This window comes from Brachionichthys hirsutus, chromosome 3 (genome assembly GCF_040956055.1).
Source record: "Brachionichthys hirsutus isolate HB-005 chromosome 3, CSIRO-AGI_Bhir_v1, whole genome shotgun sequence".
In the NCBI taxonomy this organism is placed as follows: domain Eukaryota; kingdom Metazoa; phylum Chordata; class Actinopteri; order Lophiiformes; family Brachionichthyidae; genus Brachionichthys; species Brachionichthys hirsutus.
The window spans coordinates 1,858,752-1,877,437 of NC_090899.1; the positions used below are offsets into that span (position 1 = coordinate 1,858,752).

The 18,686-nt window shown below is 46.2% G+C and overlaps 1 protein-coding gene across 1 annotated transcript; it reads right to left on the minus strand.

The window, feature by feature from the left end:
* Positions 1 to 27: 27 nt before the first annotated feature.
* Positions 28 to 18,671, minus strand: rgl2 (ral guanine nucleotide dissociation stimulator-like 2). The gene is made up of 20 exons (XM_068756218.1): positions 18,563 to 18,671; positions 16,467 to 16,639; positions 10,710 to 10,757; positions 10,266 to 10,349; positions 10,020 to 10,186; positions 9,484 to 9,540; positions 8,432 to 8,628; positions 7,772 to 7,881; positions 7,450 to 7,665; positions 6,515 to 6,618; positions 5,657 to 5,741; positions 3,913 to 3,963; positions 3,447 to 3,533; positions 3,320 to 3,352; positions 2,850 to 2,971; positions 2,678 to 2,764; positions 2,432 to 2,525; positions 2,114 to 2,338; positions 1,767 to 1,881; positions 28 to 1,606 (listed from the first exon to the last, which is right to left on the minus strand). Exons 2-20 carry the CDS (start codon positions 16,629 to 16,631, stop codon positions 1,425 to 1,427), a joined length of 2,229 nt encoding a protein of 742 aa, XP_068612319.1. The 5' UTR covers positions 16,632 to 16,639; positions 18,563 to 18,671; the 3' UTR covers positions 28 to 1,424.
* Between the last annotated feature and the right edge of the window lie 15 nt (positions 18,672 to 18,686).

The following is an 18,686-nucleotide window of genomic DNA, read 5'->3' on the forward strand; positions in this document are numbered from 1 at the left end:
CATTTATTACCACAAAAATAAGACATCCTGTAATGTAGTGCATAAAGAGCTGCACGGTGCCGCGTGTGAACGCAAACACGGGGCAAAAAGAGCATTCTGTGGAGGAAGGCACTCAAACAATCCGTAGCAAAGCGGAGTGGAAACAGACATCCGGGGAGTCCTCTCCCCGCTTCGGCTGTGTTCATGCCTCAGCCAATCAGGAGGCCTCACCGGCACTGAGCAGGTACAACCAGGGGTCACAGGAGCTCACCTCGACTTTGTGCTTGTTCCAAAGCTTAAACCTTCACTGAAGTCAAACTCTGATTTCATGACACGGAATCTGCGCGTGGGCTCCGTCCGCTAATTTAGCTTATGCGCCGTTAACAAAGTCTAAAATCCCCCCCCCCCCGAAACCTTAAACTCAGGTAGGGCTGTGTGTTTCCACGTTATCTCACCTGTTGTTCTTAATCATACATTTATGGCCACTCGGGATCAGAAGCAGATGTTCAAGCTTTGTAATGTTGTTATAGCTAAGCGCGTTCGCAAAAAGAAAAAGCTGCCGACAAACGCGTCTGATTGGTCTGGCGGCGTGTTTCCTGTTAGGCTGTTTGGTCTGAGCTCGTTGCCAACGTTTTATATCGGCAAGGCCGGGGGAAGCACCGAACCGGGAGGACCTCCGATGGTTCAGCTGACAATGAAACGTCAAGTCAATTCCTACACCTCTAAAAACAGGTGAAAAGGCCCGGCAGAGCTGCAGCGTTGGAGTCGACCCTCGGCTTGAGGCACGACAAGCAACTCTTTTCACAATATTAATAGTAACTTCATTTCATGTAAAATTATTAATCGATGTAGGTTTGAATTTATGTTGAAATGAATCTGTCCTTCAGTCGTTTGCTGGATTATTGACTCTCAGATCCGTCCCAGAGCTCATGGTCAGTGTAAACACAACACTGACATATAAAATATCAAATCTATACAAAACATGACCATGTCTCATGTATATATAAATATGGACCAACCATCGGTGGCTGAGGAAGACCGGTGTTCGAACTGTGAGGGAAGATCTGTTCACAGTGATATGATCCAGATCAACCGGAACGCAAATTAAAACGCAAATTTTACTCTCAACCTCGGTGTGAGCGAAGCCGAATAAACCAATCAGAACGGTTTGAATGAAAAAAAAAACAACAACATTGAATTCAGTGCTACCTGATAGGGACCCCAGAGCCACCGGCCAAAAACAACAGATAAAGACTTCCGCTGCTTTTCCTCTCGGAAGAAAGGCAAAAGACAGAAAACGGACTCTGGTGAACAAACCTGCAAAAGATCCAGAGATTAAAAAACACAAGGAGGACTTGGTGGAAGAAAAGGCGTCTGCAGACTTTTGTCTCGCACAGAGAAGGCCTCGTTGTTCGCCGTGGGTTGGGGTGAGGAATAAGCCTCCGTCAAAACAGAGTCCTGACCAGTCTCCTCCCCTTGGCTTTGATTCGAGGGAAAGTGGCGCTTGTCTCTGTGCTGATCGGAGACGAGTCCAGAAGAGGGTTCCCGCCTTTCCGTCTCAGCAGGAAGTCGACGCTCGATGACGTCATGGCGTAAAAGACGTTTCCCGTGGCGGGAATGACCAGTTCTGTGGGAGCGGAGTGGAAAAACAGCTCGGTAAACGCTTTGCAAAAGACGCTGGACCGATGATGTCACTGCCACGAAGCGTGCAAAAAAAGCCAACGGCTCAGGAATACTTTTAAATTAGTAGCTGGGGGGTTAGATTTTCTTTTGCTGCACGTCTTTACCTTTTCCTTCAGGCAGAAGTTGGATCAACTCGTATCTGGAAGCCTGTTTGGGGTCCTGATTGTGTTTCTCCAAGGCCGAGCTGATCACAGCGGGGGTCTTGTCGTTGCTCGTCACCTGAGGGGAGACGGGAGAATAACAATGACGCTTGGGACAGCTTGATTTGCGCTAACGATATCCTGGGTCCATTACATCCCGAGGATGTGATTCTGATGACTGCCGTTATGGGATGCTTGCAGATTACAGGGAAAAGCTGTTAGTGCAGCGCGTCCCAAAGAATTCCGGGACAGAACATTCCCCGAAATTGTGCCACTTCCGTAAATGGGATTCAGATAGTGTGTGTTCGCACCAGTATGCTTCGGTACAAGTTCCCATCGTGCAGGTCCATCCGTATCCGGATGATCCGCATGTCCGGCCCAGAACCCGGCGCGCTGCCGGGGGGGTTGTTGCCGCAGGAGGCTGAACGTCGGTGGGATTTGGTGGGTGTGGATGGAGTCAACGTGGCGGGGGTGGAGTCGGCGGTCGAAGGGGACGTGTCAACGTCCAGACAGGACACAGACGGCGATTTCATATGCTGCCATGGAAACAAAAAAAATGACGCCGATTGATGATCCAGGGACGTGAATTCTTTTCCAGCATTCATATCCGAGGATAGTTTTTTTTTTACCTTTGTGAGTTTTGACAGCAGATTATTAACAGGGGAGGGAAAATCAAAGAGGCTGTCGCTGTCTCCAACCAGGCTGATCCGGGAGGTGCTCAGGCTGCGAAGAATACGAGTTCACGTCAGAGCTGGAACTGATTTGAACATTTCAAAGGAACAATCAGATCTAAGCAATCGGATTCCTCTCTGGTCACGCCGACGCTACGCTGTTAACAATCGTAGGAACGCAGAACAGCAGTCGGCGCGGCTCACTCTGGGCACTGCGTGATGACGACTGTCGGAGTGAGGCCGCGCGGGCTCGGCTCGGAGGGCGCTTCGATCTCATTGGACAGCCTGTAACTGAAGGAGACGGCAGAAGTCATCGCCTGAAGACCGACGGTTCAAACTGAGCTTCCGTTTGTTCCTCTCGGTAACCGCACCGGACCTTTCCTCCTCTGTCAGGGTGGGCGCGCTCTGGTACCACCGAGCGAAGGCCTCGTCAGCGGCGAAGACGCAGTTTTTGCAGGAAGACTGCAGCAGTCGGATTTGAGCTAATACCTCAAATTCCTGCGAACAAAGAGGCAAATCACCGTAAGGTTTCGGAATGCAAAATCCCCCCCCCCCCCCCCCCGTAGTATTATTCTACCATCTCTTATTCTGCCTCATCACCTCCCTGCACCCTCCACTTCATCATTTCCTCCCTCAGGTTTTATGCCACAGCTGCTTCCTCTAATAAAACGTAATCCCAAAGATGATCCCTTTCGCTTCTTTCCGCTCTCCTCCTTCCTAACAGGGCGCTCCGACTCTCGCTGCGCGCCAATGTCTTGGCAGCAGAAACAAAAGCCTCAGGGAACGCCTCCCCTGCACGCCGTCAAAGAAACCCGACTTTTAACGGATGCTTATTGTGACACTCACCCTTCTCCTTTTGTCGAAGTTGACGTAGCCGTTCTGAAAATGGAGCGTAAAAGGATGCGTTAAGACGGAGCGACGTTTGTAAAAAAAAATAGCGAGGAGCGGCTTCCGGGATCTGTGAGCGGCTTACATCCAGCCTATCTTTGACCGCCGTGTCCAGCATGGTGAGGTCCGTGAGGAAGATACCCAGGTAGGGAACGGTTCCCTGGGCACTGGACTGTGTGAATGAGAAGAAGAAAAGACAAAGTGTTTCATCCGGTTTCTGGCGGATTCTATTCATAACATAAAGAACCCGCACAGAGAGCGGCTGCTTTTGAAAGGATGGCTCAGGGTTTCAGACACACACACACACACACACACACACACAGTCACACCACAGCGGGGTCATTGATCGGAAATGTCCTGCTGACTCAAAATGATCCGACACACTCGTGAGAATAACTTACACGTTAGAACCGCGACCTCGGATTCTACTGAGCGGTATTGGTTAAATTTACGAGGGAGTTCATTTTCCCTCGCCTAAATGTTCAGCCCGGCGACGTTTCACCAACACGGCCGCCTCCCTGAACGCTCCATCGCTCACAGTCCTTACTTACCCGATCGAGGTGCCTGTGGTTGTCAAGGTTGGCGAACTTTGACGTTCCTTCCTGCAAAGAAAAGAAGCGAGGACATTCCCGGGTCACCGTGGAAACAGGAATACGCGAGGCTTTGAGTGCATATTATGATCTTCCTTGGCATGTTTGATAAATTGGGGATTAAAACCCATTTTTTTTAGCCAACGCAGACGAGAATTTTCACATTTATGACAACTTGGCAAACAGCAACGGGAAATTAGGCTAGCGTATTTGTTTTAAAACTTCAATGACTGATCGGCTTGATACAACTAATAGCAGACAAGCAGCTGTTTATGGATCCAGCAGATGAGAAGCATGTTTCTGGGAACCTTATTAATTTCCTCCTGTAATCCAAAAATCTTTTATTTCTGGTCTGACATGAAATGAAGTGAAAGGCAATTAATGGTTAAATATTTATTTAGCCTATATATTTCTGCTTCAGTAAAGCATGTGCAGTAGCATCTAGTAGTAGCAGTTTACGGTCATTTGCAGTGAAGGATAGGCTGTTATGTTATTAAAATATAATTAATTTATAGCAATTACAATAAACGTCCTATTTAAAATAAAATAAAATAAAATAAAATAAATCTTCTTCTCATTATTATTATTTTTATCATCATCATACTAACCACCCTATATAATAGTGTTGCTATGTATTGTTTGATTCAATGATTAAAAATGATTTTCCCTCCAATAAGAGTCTTTTATGATTATAAATACTTTATCTTACACTCTTTCTGCTATAGTCTTCTTCAAGATGAGAGGCGAAGAGAAGCAGGAAACTGTGCAGAAAGAAAAGGGCACCAGAAGGTTGGTGTTTTTGTGCGATGAAAGCTCCAAGTGAAGCTTTCAAAAGGAAGGAAAAGATTTGGTTGAATCCCTTTGGGGCATCGCGGGTAAAATCCCAGCTACATGCAGATGCGTTGCCGCCTGCATTGCACCATAACAATTCATCCAAATACTGTACAGCTAAACCTGCCAAGTGCCCCCACCACCACCCCACCCCCCTCTGACAAAATGCAAACTAAATATAATATACTGCACATCTTCAGACGGGAGTCTCTCTCTCTGAAGGGAAGCCGTGACAGAATAAGGCCAGTTCTACTCAAGCAGATTAGACTGGATTCTGGCCTTTCAAACGCTCATTATTCTCCAACAGTGGGTGTTTTTTTTTTTCCAGCAGCAGCTGACAAAGGCTCATCTTCAATCTCTACGATTAAATAAACGAGGTCCGGCAGAGGTAACTCGACAGGCTCATTATTGCTGCAGCGAGGGAGACATCAGACAAGGGTGCAGAAGCCTTTTCAAAGGTGCGGATGAAGGCTAAACAGCACACGCTGCGTTTCACTAGCATTTAGCTGGATGTCAGGCCTGCACATCGTCAGGCCTGTTTCAAAAAAAAAGAAGTCTCTGATGTTTTGGATGAGCTAAAGCTGCGATGATGTTTGCTGTTATACTGCAGCGACAATCCCTCCTTTCTCTCTGGATATAAGACCAATGCCTCAAACTGGCAGCTCCTCCAGCTGCAAAGCAGCCAGTTCATGTGGTGAGTCAGAATAAAACCTTTGACTTTATGATTTAACAAGCCACTCAAGGATCAAATGTATCACCGGATGAGCGCGATTTGCATTTGACTATTTTAAGAATGCGCAAATCGTGTTTCAAACCCAGAAAATTTGAAGACAGAAAATATCACGTTAATCTCATGCGTACATCAGAAATGTACCTCCTTCAGGAGTTCCCTGCTTTGTGCGTAGTTGTCCTTGTCGGAGAAAATTTTCGACAGCTCCTCGTATCTCTTCACTGCCTCCCTGTGAAGTGAGCAAAGCGTGGAGATGCTTCATTACTTATCATTAATATTTCACATTTAATTAACATATTTCCTGTAATCCAATCGCAGAATCCAAATCCTATCATGTGGTTTGTGAGACTGGCCGGGAAAAAGACAATGTCGTGACTGACAGTTGCCGAGGGAGGAGGTTGACTTCACATTTATTTGCAGGGTTGCCACGGTGATTAATAAATAAAGTATGCTAATGTTCCTGAACTGCTGCTTGAAGCCACAAAGACATTATGCTCATCCAGATTCATTTGTTAAATATGGTCGATAAAATGTCAGTCGAAAATAATACCCAGTCTTATTTTAGCAATAAAATAAAATAAAGCGCATTAAGAAAAGGGATTTTTTTCCTTGTTTGTTGATTTCTATTTTTGTTTTTGCTCTTCATTAAATAAACTGTTTTCAGACGTTTCTTTTACATGAATTTGAAACCGTTTAGCAGCGTCAGCATGAATTATGATGACTCGTGGCCTCTTCTGAGTATGTTACCTTCCTCTCTGCAGTCACCGCAGCACAGATGAAACCAGCCACAAAGATTTTGTTGCATTTCTGGATGTGATAATCCGCTTATCAAGCAAATTAGCGTCACTTTAACGCCGAGCGAGTTGCGAGACGGATTATAGTTTCAGCTCCTTACTCACCAGCAGGGGTCAACAAAATCCCTTGATAACCTAAACTACAATGTGAACGTCCTGTTTTAATGGAAACATCGTTTCTTGGTTAATAAACGGTCGAGCCGCAGACCTGTCGGTGTCCTGCCACGTCCTCCTGAGCCGGTGGATGGGGTTACTCTGCAGGGCGGACACGATGGCGTACAGCGAGGAGAAGTTCTTCCTGGCTCGGCACTCCTGTCGAAGATGTGCACACATGGATACACTCATTTCCACGAACACGTACATGCGCTCGCTGTAACTGAGAGCACCTGTGGGGTTGTGGATCTGCCTGCTATTGAGCTGCGGTGGCGGCCTGGAGGGCTGAATAATGCATGCTGCCGAAGAGGCTTGTCCCAAAAGACACTCGGGACAAGTCTAGAGAGGCCGTTTGGCAAGCGAACCAGCGAGAGCTGCCTTTGCCAGAGACGATGTTAGTGCGATTGAGTGCGAGCGTGTGATGATGAATGCAGCGTTATGCAGGAATACTGAAGGGAATCTGCATTTTATTCCTGTTTTTATAAGGGAATAAATGGCTCATGTGGGCATCACAACCAAGAAAAGCCTCCTGAATGTTGGTGTGTGAGCTCCCGAGCAGAACCTGTGAGCGTTTCATTATTTACAAGAAGCCAACTGTTGTGCTCTGGAGAGATTAACACAGTGAATCTACAGTATTAACATTTTCATGCAGGCTCAATCCTTTACTGTTTCTACACATTCCTGCCATGTGGAGTTCATGCAGGGTGCGTTTCCTGTGATATCTGGAAGTCTACTTCCTGCATAAAAGTGTGCAAATGTTGAATAATCTCTCACAAAGCAGTCGACCATCAAATTCACTCAAATAGAAGTGAGAATTCTTGAATTATTTGCGGCTCAGATGCTATAGCTTTTGCATTGTGGATTTTTTCATGGCATGTTTGTTGTTGAGGGTTCGGAACAGGATTATGTTTATGGGATTAAAGGGGGTTTGTTGAAGGAAAATGCAGAGTTAAGCATTTGCTTTCGGTTTGAAGCCTAGTTTTTAGATACCTCTGCTACGCTGATCCATTTCCCCAGCAGCCGGGCTCTTTGATGGCTGCGCAGCTCAGTAGGCCAAAGGCAGGACGCTAAAACGGCATTGGCCAGCTTGTTGAACTGACGTATGGTGGCCCGGACGGACCAGCACACACCTTCCCTCCCTTTCTTATCCCTTTGGGACCACAGCGATCCAAGGCAGTGGTACGGAACCAGACGGACAAACAGCTCCTGTTAAGTGATGGCATGAAACAAAATAAAACAAGAATACGGACATATCCTGTGCATTCATCTTTTGCTACCAGCGAAAGACACGGTCAGGCCAAAAATAACTCACCGTCTCAATCTTGGTGAGCTGCTCAGCGATGAGCCCCGAAGGGAATCCCAGAATGCTGGTGGGTTCAAACTTGGACGAGTCGGGAAGAGGGCTGGCGAAACCGGTTTGATCTGCAACGGATGAAGCTCTTAAATAAAAACCTGGATTCAAAATGTAAGGCTTATGTTTGTTTGTAGGCCTGCATATCTTGTTAATTCATTAGCAGCAGTAGTCAGAATCCCCCCGGAGCTGTTCACCTGATCCTTGACCGTGTCCAGTGCAATAAGCGTCATTTTGTTCCATTATCCGGTTTATCTAAGGGGGAACTCGGGGGATGTAAAGAAAGATCTCATTTTAATGAGGAAATAATTATCTGATCTCACGATAATCAGATAATCTATTTGTGGCCTGCAGACATGAGGAAGGGAGAGAACAGGATTCCGCATTCATGATTTTGTCAGCTATTAGCTTTAGATATTTTTTTTTGTGAAACGTGTTGATATTTCTTGTGCGATTAAGAATAGCACAAAAAAAATCTGAAAATAAATTTCTGCCCTTATCAAGGAAGCCAAAACCTTTTTGTTTTTGCCTTTGGCAGTCCCAGTGCTGCATTTAGACGATGCAAAACGACATCTAATAAGGCCTTAATTATGTCGTTTTAAGCTTAGTTAAAGCACAGACCTTTCTGGTTGTCAGAGAGGAGAGCTCTCTCGCTGAGCTCCTCGGCTATCCTGAGGAGACGAGCGCGGAGGTCGACTGCTGATGAGGAGTCCTGGGGGAGCAGGGGAGTCAAGCGTAGCAGGCGAGAGGGCTCCCCCAAGCTCCTAAAGTCTTCAGGATACTCAGAGAGCCAAGTGCTGAACACTGAACACACCGCTCTGCAGACATTTGAGAAAGAACCATCGGAAGGAATTATTCTTGTTTTGTTTTTTTGCATTTGTAGATTTTGTGCATCTCAACATCAGACACCTGTTTCTTTATTAGCTTTGACCTCGACATGCTTCAGAGCTGCGAGAACAAAAAGTTCCCTTTTAGCGAAGCAATCGCACCTCAGGTCATCAAGAGCCGGCCTGACCTCCTGCCTCATACGACAAATAAATCAATTTTCAAATCAATCGGCACATTTGGTTGGGAGGTGTGATCAATTCTGTCTCTGGTTTTAAACCTGCGCTGTTCCATTTTGCGCTCATCATGTGGACCAAAAAAACCCCAAACATGATTCAGAATGAATTCTGCGCTGCACGGTGGCGCGGTGGTAGCACTGTTGCCTTGCAGAAGGAAGGTTGTGGGTTCAAGTCCAACTTGGGGGGGCCTTTCTGTGAGGAATTAGCATGTTCTTCCTGTGCCTGTGTGAATGACTGTCTGTCTACGTGTTGATGAACTGGTGTCTTGTCCAGGGTGTAGCCCGCCTCTAGCCCATAGACCGCTGGGACAGGCTCCGGTAGATCCCGCGACCCGGATTTCGGATGAAGCGGATAAGAAAATGAATGAATTAAAAACGGGCAAATGCTTTACTTTGCTGTTTGAGTTGAACATTTTCCCATTATATAGTTAATCGGCAGAAAATGCTCAGACGGTTTGGGTTCCCAGTTCTGGAGATGTTAACTTGTTCAAGGGGCTTATTTTAGGATATGTAGTTACAGCCATGCTCCACGTACACGTGATCAGTACAAATACGAGACGCTCTAAAAGTCTGTACACAAAGGTGTAAACTGTCATTATGAAAAACTCACCTGTTGAAAGACTGTCTCATCTGGCTCCTGTCGCTCTCCCCGGGCGGGTTCTCCAACCTGTTCACCAAAGAAAAAAGAAAAAAATAAATAATGAAGTGGTTGTTGGATCAGTAAAGAAAACAGAAGCGTTTCATTCGGCTTCAAATGAGTGCCTGCTGCGTTATACATAATGCATGCGCTTTTGTAAGGCATTTATTTATGGCTTGCTTTTCTCCAGAAACGTTTCACACAAAGGTGCCGTTCTAATGTTTTAGCGAGCATTCTTGCAGCCGCCTAAACTGGCGCAGTTGTTTCAAGCAAATGTCCTCGGCATCTGAAGACTTAAAAACACAAGCGAGGGCTTTCAAAGCATGTCGTTGGCTCGCTTGTGCTGCTGCTATTTTAAAGAGGCGCACATGTAAATTCAGCTTTATGGAAAACTAGTTCAGAAACTGCCGTTGACATCAGGCCAAGCTTTGAAAACAAATAGGAAAGCTAAGCTAACACTTAAAGAACCTCGGCTAAACGTTTGTCTCAGAGGTTCGAGCTCTCCTCACCTGTCAGTGAGGATGTCCAGAACTCTCTTGGTGGAGGTGAAGGACCGATAGGTGGAGAGGAAGATGGAGATGAAGGAGGAGTCTCCCAAGGCAAATGAGTGAAGGAGGTGGAGCGCCAGCTTCTCTTCGGTCCCTGCTTTCACGCACTGGGATCGAGACACCGGCGACTGGAGAAGGGACGGGAAGGACGAGAGCCCATCTCATCACACGTTGTAAAAGACATGTCAAGTTGCGTGCACGACTTACAAAGCCGCCTGTGGGGGCGCCATGCTGCTGTTTGACCACCACAGTGTAGATCACTCCATCCTCCTCTTCTTCCAGCACAGTAGCCTGTGGAGCAGAGAAACCGGCTCAGGAACCGAACTTCAGATTCCTTAAACTGTAACTGAAATTAGGAGCAATAAATATATAGTATAAATTAAATATGTTAAACAGGTTTACACCATTTGGCACCTTCATCGAGGTCATCAGTGACACATTCGCTGTTTTTAAAAAAGAAATAAAAGACAGACGGTTTCCATACTGGTTTTAAAAAAGCTGCTTTTAACTCGGCTCCCACAGGGAGCGGTAAAGCTCTTGTGTTTTAGCCTCAGGGAACGCTCCTGACACAGTAACCCCATTCTAAACTGCCACTGACTCACAGTCACATTATAGCCTGCATGCTGCTACATGCAAGACGGCTGGCCTTACCAAATCCAGGGGACAGTACCAGGTAGTCTTCATCGGTGAGGGTTCCACCTGAGGAAGAGGAGCAAAACATCCAGCTTGAAGACTTGCAGTGGCTTTGCAGTAAAGTGCAGCACATGTGTACAATCGTGGGGCTGATATACTGATGGCTTTGGCTCGACGCCACGGCCCCAGCCCTGGTTATGTTGGTCTGGATATCGTCATACATTTGCACTACCTTCATTCCCATAAGCATTTTCCAAATGACATTTTGCAAATATTCTAGTCATCTTACAAAATATTCAGAAATTCCTGCAGCTCTTTCCCTGAATTTAATTTCACTAATGACACGTGCATCTGCAAAAGATGTGACAAAGATTCCTCAATTTAGCCCATTTAATAATATACAGTCAATATATTTCATATTTCCAGCGACCAAGCATCAAGAATCTAGCCAGAATTGAATCATGTTTTTCTGCTTCGTGTAATGTAATATTAACTATCGATTAAAGAGTCTTGGGTTGGGTAATTGGTGTGTAAATGGTGCAAGCTCCGGGTCGTCTCCGTCAACAGATCTCAGCGCCCACAAATGACACTGTCTTTAAAGGTGGCGGGAAATGTGGATGGTCAGCGGCAGAGTAGGGCTTGTCTGTTAGTTTCCATCTGATCATAGGCCGTGCATTTTAATAAATAAATATGGTGATCAATAACACTTTGCACTTCTGCTGACACTGTTGGTTTTACAACGGCCACTTTCCGAGATAAATAATGCATGACTAAGACTCTGAAGTCATGCAGCTCGTCTGGCAAAAAAGCGCCAGACTCCGGTCGACACCTTGGAAACAAAACAGCAACAGCAAAAACACGAGAGCTCGTAAAGCTGCAAAGATAAGCAGATCAAGCCTCTGAGAAAGTCAAGCTCATGGTGCCCCACTTTGTTTTTTTGTTTCGCTTGTACTGGTTTGTGAGATTTCCCAATTGGAACAGCCTGATCACATTCATAGAGCTAACAGGAGTGCCTGAGTTATCCCCAGCAATGTTCATGGTGGAAGGATTTTTGATAATCACATGCCAGCCTTTTAATAAAAATGATCTTGAACTGACTTGATCGAAGGTTCAAGTTGAAGCAGGCGCTCAGTGTGTTCAAAAAGATCCACGCTGCACTGAATTGATGTGTGCACAAAACCTGTTATTCTCTCTCTCTGTCTCTCTCTCGCTCTCTCTCTCTCTCTCTGCTTTGCAATGAAATCAAGCACAGGAATGAAAGAAAGGAAACACAAGCTACCTTTCCCTCCTTCCCTCAAGTCCAGACAAGCAGCGATCCCAAAGCTTCCGGGAAATCTTAAGGATAAAGTAAAAGCACTGGGGGCAATTTCATTTTCTCCATTTTCTCTCATCCACCGCTCCCTCCTTTTGTCCCGGACTCCCTCTTCGTCCCTGTCGGTTGACCTGCATCTGCACGATATGTCTCGACCGTCTGTTGTGTGGGTCTATGTCACACAGACACACCTGGAGCAGGAGCTAAGTCCAGCCCCCTTGAGAGGGTGCATCACCAGGGAACACCCACTGAGTACACACACACACACACACACACACACACAGAAATAGGAAACACTGCATTTCGAATGAGTCACTTTTTACACACTGATACCGTGCAGAACACACAAACGCCGCTCACACAAATACAAACCCTTATAAATAGACAAATGCATGGACACTTCCTCACATACACACACACACACTTCCTCACACACACACTTTGGGAGACAAAGACCTCAAGCTATTTCCAGAACAATACTCCGTCTCTTTCAGGGACTCCGCTCCTGCTCTCTTTGTCTTAGCGATGGCCTTCCCAGGCAGCTAAACCAGTTTAACTGAGTATCCATCCTGTTTAAGACATCCCCACGTTTACATTACTGTATTTTCATGAGGCCTAGCATGTTTAGGATGTAAGATGTAACAGGTGCTTGCAAACCAGGAAGTATGTTGTGTTTATTTTAGGGCCTAACGAGCTAAATGGTGGCGCATGAGCAAGCGCGGGGTGCATGCTAGCTTATTATTGTGTCAGCTAGCACACAGACTGAAAGTTACTTTTATAAAGCAGGATATGCTGCTTTCTTTCTGACCTTAACATAAATGTATTCAATTCAATGACTCTCTCTGTGTGTGTAATCCGCTCGTGCCGCTATCATGCAACCCGTTCACCTTCCCATCGCTACCCAGTCTCTATCAGGTTAACCAAATTCATAATTTCAACACCCTAATCAGTCTATGCAGAGTCATCAGCCACCAGCACCAGTCTGGACTCCTTAATATTGGGTTAAGTACTGTTACTTACATTTGGTGTTTCCACCAGTATTCAAACCAAGAGAAAGCTCACTTAAAGCAAAATATTGTCAGCGTAAAATTACAAAAACTTTAAAGCACTGCATTCATGTTATTTTGTTCTAATAGTTTCTAGTCCTGTCTCACCAAAACACAAGTCAAGCTCAAACTTAGCTTGTTTTACAGGTCGGTTCAGATCAGAACATTTACCTGGCAGTTTATTGTCATATTCGATATTGTCATTTTGTCATAAATTATTATTATTCTTCCAGTGCCGGCTTGTAGACTTCTAAAACGTGTGACTGGAAACCGTTTGTTCCCGTCGCTGAACAGAACGATGCTCTGGACCTTCATCCTAGACTCAAAGAAATCCATGACTGTGTCGCTTTTTCCAGACAGAGCGGTCATATTACGACGCGTAAGATAAAAGTGGAGCTTCGGTGTGGCTTCCTCATTGAAACCGGACTGAATCCGGGTCAGATAAAACCAGCATCTTCTGTGAAGACGTGTTAATGGCGTGTACACAGCTGCCTCAGAGGAGGAGGTGGAGAAGCTCCGTGATTCTCTGCAGCTGGAAGGCCTGAACAAAATCATCGATTCTTCCCTTATTGCCCCATTGTTGTTGTTGCCATCTAATATGTATTCATTACATTGTTGTTTTGACTGATGGGATCTTTTCCTGGTTCCCGAAAACATTTCTTGTTCCTTAACCCTCCCCACCCCGCCCACCCCCGTGCTACATACAGGAAGTACATATTAAGTGGAGACAAACGCAGGAAGCAGGACGTAGGACGTAGGACGTAGGACATTCAGTGGTGTTGCAAAGCTATTTTTCTTCCATCACAGTCCCAGGCTGTGGAACCTTCTCCCTCTGGACAACTACATCATCTATTGGACACCAGCAAAGCAAAGGGCAGGAAGCCAGCGCTCCACTTTCACCCCCCCGCCCGATCTAAAAAAAAACCAAGCAGCTCGGACAGTTCTATTTTTCCTCAAACAAATCCATTTTGCTGGTTCCGCTGTGACAAACAAAACTTTACCTCTGACTCTGGATAAATACACACACGCCGAGGCCCTTACTTAGGACCCAACACAAGTGCCGGCACCAGACGCATCTTGTGAAGCTTTATTTAATCACCATTGTTTTTGAGTGGTTCACAACCACGACCACTTCCTTCCTATCTTTCTCTCTGCTCCTCTTCTCATGCTTTCATCTTATGCATCCCTTGGTGCCCGGTATATCGATACTCTTTCAAATAACGCTCTGCTGCGCATTAGTCAAAGCCGTGATTTTCTTCAAGAAGAAGAATCTCTCGAGGCTGACAGTTAGTTTGTAGCTGACATTTCCACCATGCATTTTTCCAAACCTTGACATTAATGTGCCGTTACGATCATCGCCGCCCTTCAGGCTTTCCGTGGGATTTTTTTTGGAACCAACCTAAAGGATTTTAGCATCACTCGATTTTCTCTCTTCGCCTCAAATGTTTGTACTTCCACTTTATATAACCGCCTACGCTTTGCAGGGTTGCAGAGTGGAGATGATGCCCATCCCAGCTGATATTGGGTGTGCATGAAAAGGTCGCCAGGTCATCCCTGGGCCGACAAACAACCAATCACATTGACATTTACGCCTATAGGCAATTCAGAGGGAAACCAATTGGCCTATATTGCATGTCGGTGGATTGTGGGAGCATCCAGAGATGAAGACAAAGGGGTGGGGGCCCCCAAACCTCACATAGGAAGGCTCCAGGCCTGGATCTGAACCCAGGACCTTCCTGCTTTGCGGCAGCACTGCTCGTCTTTTTAATTATTTCCTATAAACTGGAGCTAAACGATGATTTAATTCAAACACTACCCGTGGCTAATGTTATCTAGGAAGTGGCTGAATGCTAGGATCAAAGGTAGCATGATAATGATTTATGACTTGCAACCTGGAACACAGCTACGTGACATTAAACCCAGGATCCGAGCTTCCCTTTCGGAGAGTGGTATAAAAAAAAAGAGGAGCTTCAGCACAAAAACATGAAACACAACCCCCCCGGACTAAAGGGACACCAGAGTGTCTGGATAATCCACATCTCATCAGTTTCCCTGTAGAGTAGAAACATACACCGCCAAGGAAGAAAATATGCAAAGACCCATAGCTAGATCTTTCACCAGTCTTGGGTTTGATCTCCATCTATGGCACTTTAAGATCTCAGTCTGTTTCTTTCACCTACAGGATTTTTTCCCCACTTTTCCCACGGCTGCCACTTCTAGCATTCCGGCCTGCATATTTCACTTTTGCTCATCACAGAACGGGGGAAGCGGTTGCCGTAATTCCTCCTCGGCAGACTGTTGTTGGAGCCATCCTGCGACACCCGACACTGCTTACAGGAGGAACAGGTGTACACCACATCAACCAGTCAAACCGCATGTATTATTGACTGCGAGGACCAGCAAACACCATGTGATACACGCATCAAGGAAGTACGCTCAGTTGGAGAGAGTCCCCCCCATGCAGGAGGAGTTCCTCGAGGCCAAGCGTGAGGTAAAACCTTGGAGCAATTTGACTCCGGGAAAAGGTGTCATTACAAATACGGCTGCTGTCTGTCTGCGAATTCCTTTAACGCATGTTTGAAAAATACGACGGCTTATCCCCAGTGCAAAAATTCACTTTCTATAAAATATATAATCCTAGTTGTGTGATGTTCAAACAGTCACAATGGGAAGAGCTGCAGATAATAAGGCTCTGTGAATGTCACCAAACATTAACAGGGGTGAAAGGTGGCGGAGATTTCACCTGCGCCGCAAACCCCTGAGCTTCCTCTGTGTTACCGATGTCAGGCCCGGAGCCGCCACACCAGACGACAGTTCAGACTTTAAGTTAAATGCTAACATTAATGCGCTATCGCAATGCCCAATGTAAACAGGCTGATGTTAAGCATATAGCACAGTATCGCATTTACTATGTTTAGCATCTTAGATTAGCACGTATAAGAGTGCTAACATTTGTTTATTAACAATGAAGGCTATTTAAAGCCAAGGCTAATTATCACAGAAAGAAATAGGGAAATGGGAATCATGATATAATCCGGATCCAAATCCCAGTTCCTGTTTCACAATAAAAAACAGACAAATAAATTGCGTAAAATTCCCCAAACATCAAGCCCAGTGCGTGGGGCTGTTTTTGCCCTTGAAATCTTCATTTGAGAGAAATTCCACTGAGCATTCAACTCGCAACCATAGAAACGAGATTAAAAACAAACAAACAAACGCTTCAGTATATATATATATATTTTACATGTTATTATCCAGTTCTAAAGTCAAATGTTCCAATCAGCTGTTGTACTAATAAAGCAAGCACCGGGAGATCGGTGATGTTCAAACAACTCTGAAACTGTGAGAAACATTCCAGCATCCTATCTGTGACTCAGCGATGGATGCTTTCCAACGGGCCGAAAGGGAAACACTTACCTGTGAAGTTTCCAATTCATCGCCGCCGGCGCCCCTCCTCCTCCCCGACTGGTTGTTCTGAGGAGCGCGGTCAGGTGGTAAGGGCCGGTAGCCAATGAGAGGTACGCTGCTGGACTCCACCCCAGGCAGGTCATAACCACCTGTCCTCATGCTACGCGGCAGCATGGCGCCAGCTGCCGCAGGCGGGAAGGACACAAGACGGAAAAGGGGAGACATTCAGACACACATTTAATCCGGTTGATATATGAAACTTGATATTTACTTTCCTTGTCAGTCACTAGAGATAAGAGAGCTTCCTGTCCTTAAAATAGCTATTTTGCAGTCGCTTCCAGGCGCTGAATGGTTGAGACATTTCGGCTCTGCAGCGAATGATGAATAATCCAGACCGCTAACATCATCTGAGACGCCGCAGGATCGAAACTAAACGGGCTGGAAAGACGCTTCAAGAAGCCCTGAGGTTTGCTTCAAAGTTTCAGTTCTTTAAAACTGAGCCTTGAGCATGATGGCGAAATGCTTCCCTTTATTCATTGATCAGAGGAATGTTCATTCGCTGCACTGCAACGCTCATTTATTTGCTCACTCCGTTTCGATTATGTTTATTTATATCTTTTTTTTTTTTGTACCTTTAAGTGGAAATTGTTTAAATCCGGTTCGTAACTCTAAAAATACCGAGACACGATTTGCTCTGTCTAAAAAGGACTCTCGACTACGGAGACCATTAGATCCCTTTTCTAATGGCTTTCAGTAGCGTTTGCCAGGAGGGACAAAGTTAGGTGCAGTGGCCGGTCGATTGATTGATTGATCGGTCAAAGAGACACAATTAGTTTCCTTCGACATATACTGTCTTCTAAAATGTCAGGGTCTGCTGAATTGCACGGCCGTGTGACAGCAAATGAGGCGTCTTTGGGTTTTGGGCAAGAGAGGCAATCCAAAAATGTCTATTTTGACTCTATGAATTGTGAAAAGTCTTTTCTCTTTGGACATGTTAGTGTCTAACGCCTAATCAATGGATAATTGGAAGACGAATCAATTAAAACATTACGTATTAGCCCTAGACAAAAAACAACAACACACACACACACACACACACACACACACAGACGTTGTTCTGTGCAAGTCTTCAAAGGTTACAAGCATGTGTTGAATTCACTAAAGACCAAAAAACCCAGCCGGCCTGCTGAAGCCGGGTCAGAGTGACTTCTGAACGCAGACCCGAGACGTCTCAGGCTCATTGTGGCCACAGCAGAGCAACCCCTCCTTTCATTTCCTTTTCCCCTTGTCGGTATTTGGATTGTCGTGAAGATTGCATCGATAGCAAACGCTGTTTACTGGAAAGGGGGAAGATGCCGAGAGTCGGAGAGCGATGGAAATGTGAACTTGCAGGGTGACGCAAGACTGTCGTATTACAATGGAGGCACTGTTGGGGGAGTCGGTCGGGCAGGCCGTGCATTACGACTGGCAGTGAGTGAAACATGCAGCGTGGTGATTGAAAGTCCACAGAATCCGACCTCTGAAGAATCCGACCTCTGCAGCTTCTCGCAGCTCTGGACCACAAGGAGGCCAAGCTAAAAAAGCTTGTGTCCGTTGCGTTCGGCAAGTCCCAACGTTCCATTTTTGCACCGGACGCCTGCAAATCTGAAGCAACTGTGCAAAATCACATCGTTGCAACTTTGCTCTTGAAGTTTGCAGCCTCCACAAGAGAGGAAAGATACACATGTAGGGTAGGGAGTCCTTCCAGACCACTGAATGGCTCCCATTCAGCGGCTCCGCCACACACACACACACACACACACACATCCACAGCTGTAACTATAGTTACAGCTCAGTCACACCCGCCCATGCGCCCTTGCCGCAGGCACTGCTCCGACGTTGGCTCCGGGTCGTCCCCGTCTGTCACAACGCAGTGCTGGATGATGAAAACGAAAGGCCGACACCGCGCACGAAGGCTGTAAATAAGTTTTGAGCGTGTTGACACTCCTGTTGCAACACGCGCAAGAGGAGGGAGCGCTCGCTTCCGACTTGCGCGGCGGCCCTGGAAATGGAATAACAGGCGATCAAAAGGACCCACAATAGAGGAAGGAAGCTGTTCCACTTACCGGCAGCCGAGAGTCATGAGCGGGACGCGGGCGGTCCAACTGCGCTCAGCGGGATTCGGGCAGCGACGGCCGGTGCTGCTGGAGCTGCGTCCGGCTCAGCTGCGGAGAGTCGCACCCATAATGT

Excerpts from the sequence above, each read along its gene's own strand:
- rgl2 (XM_068756218.1), bottom strand. The coding sequence starts at position 16,631 with ATGCTGCCGCGTAGCATGAGGACAGGTGGTTATGACCTGCCTGGGGTG. Across the intron at positions 10,350-10,709 it reads GGTACTGTCCCCTGGATTTG|GCTACTGTGCTGGAAGAAGA; the intron begins GTAAGGCCAGCC and ends TCTGCTCCACAG. Across the intron at positions 2,972-3,319 it reads ACTTCGACAAAAGGAGAAGG|GAATTTGAGGTATTAGCTCA; the intron begins GTGAGTGTCACA and ends CTTTGTTCGCAG.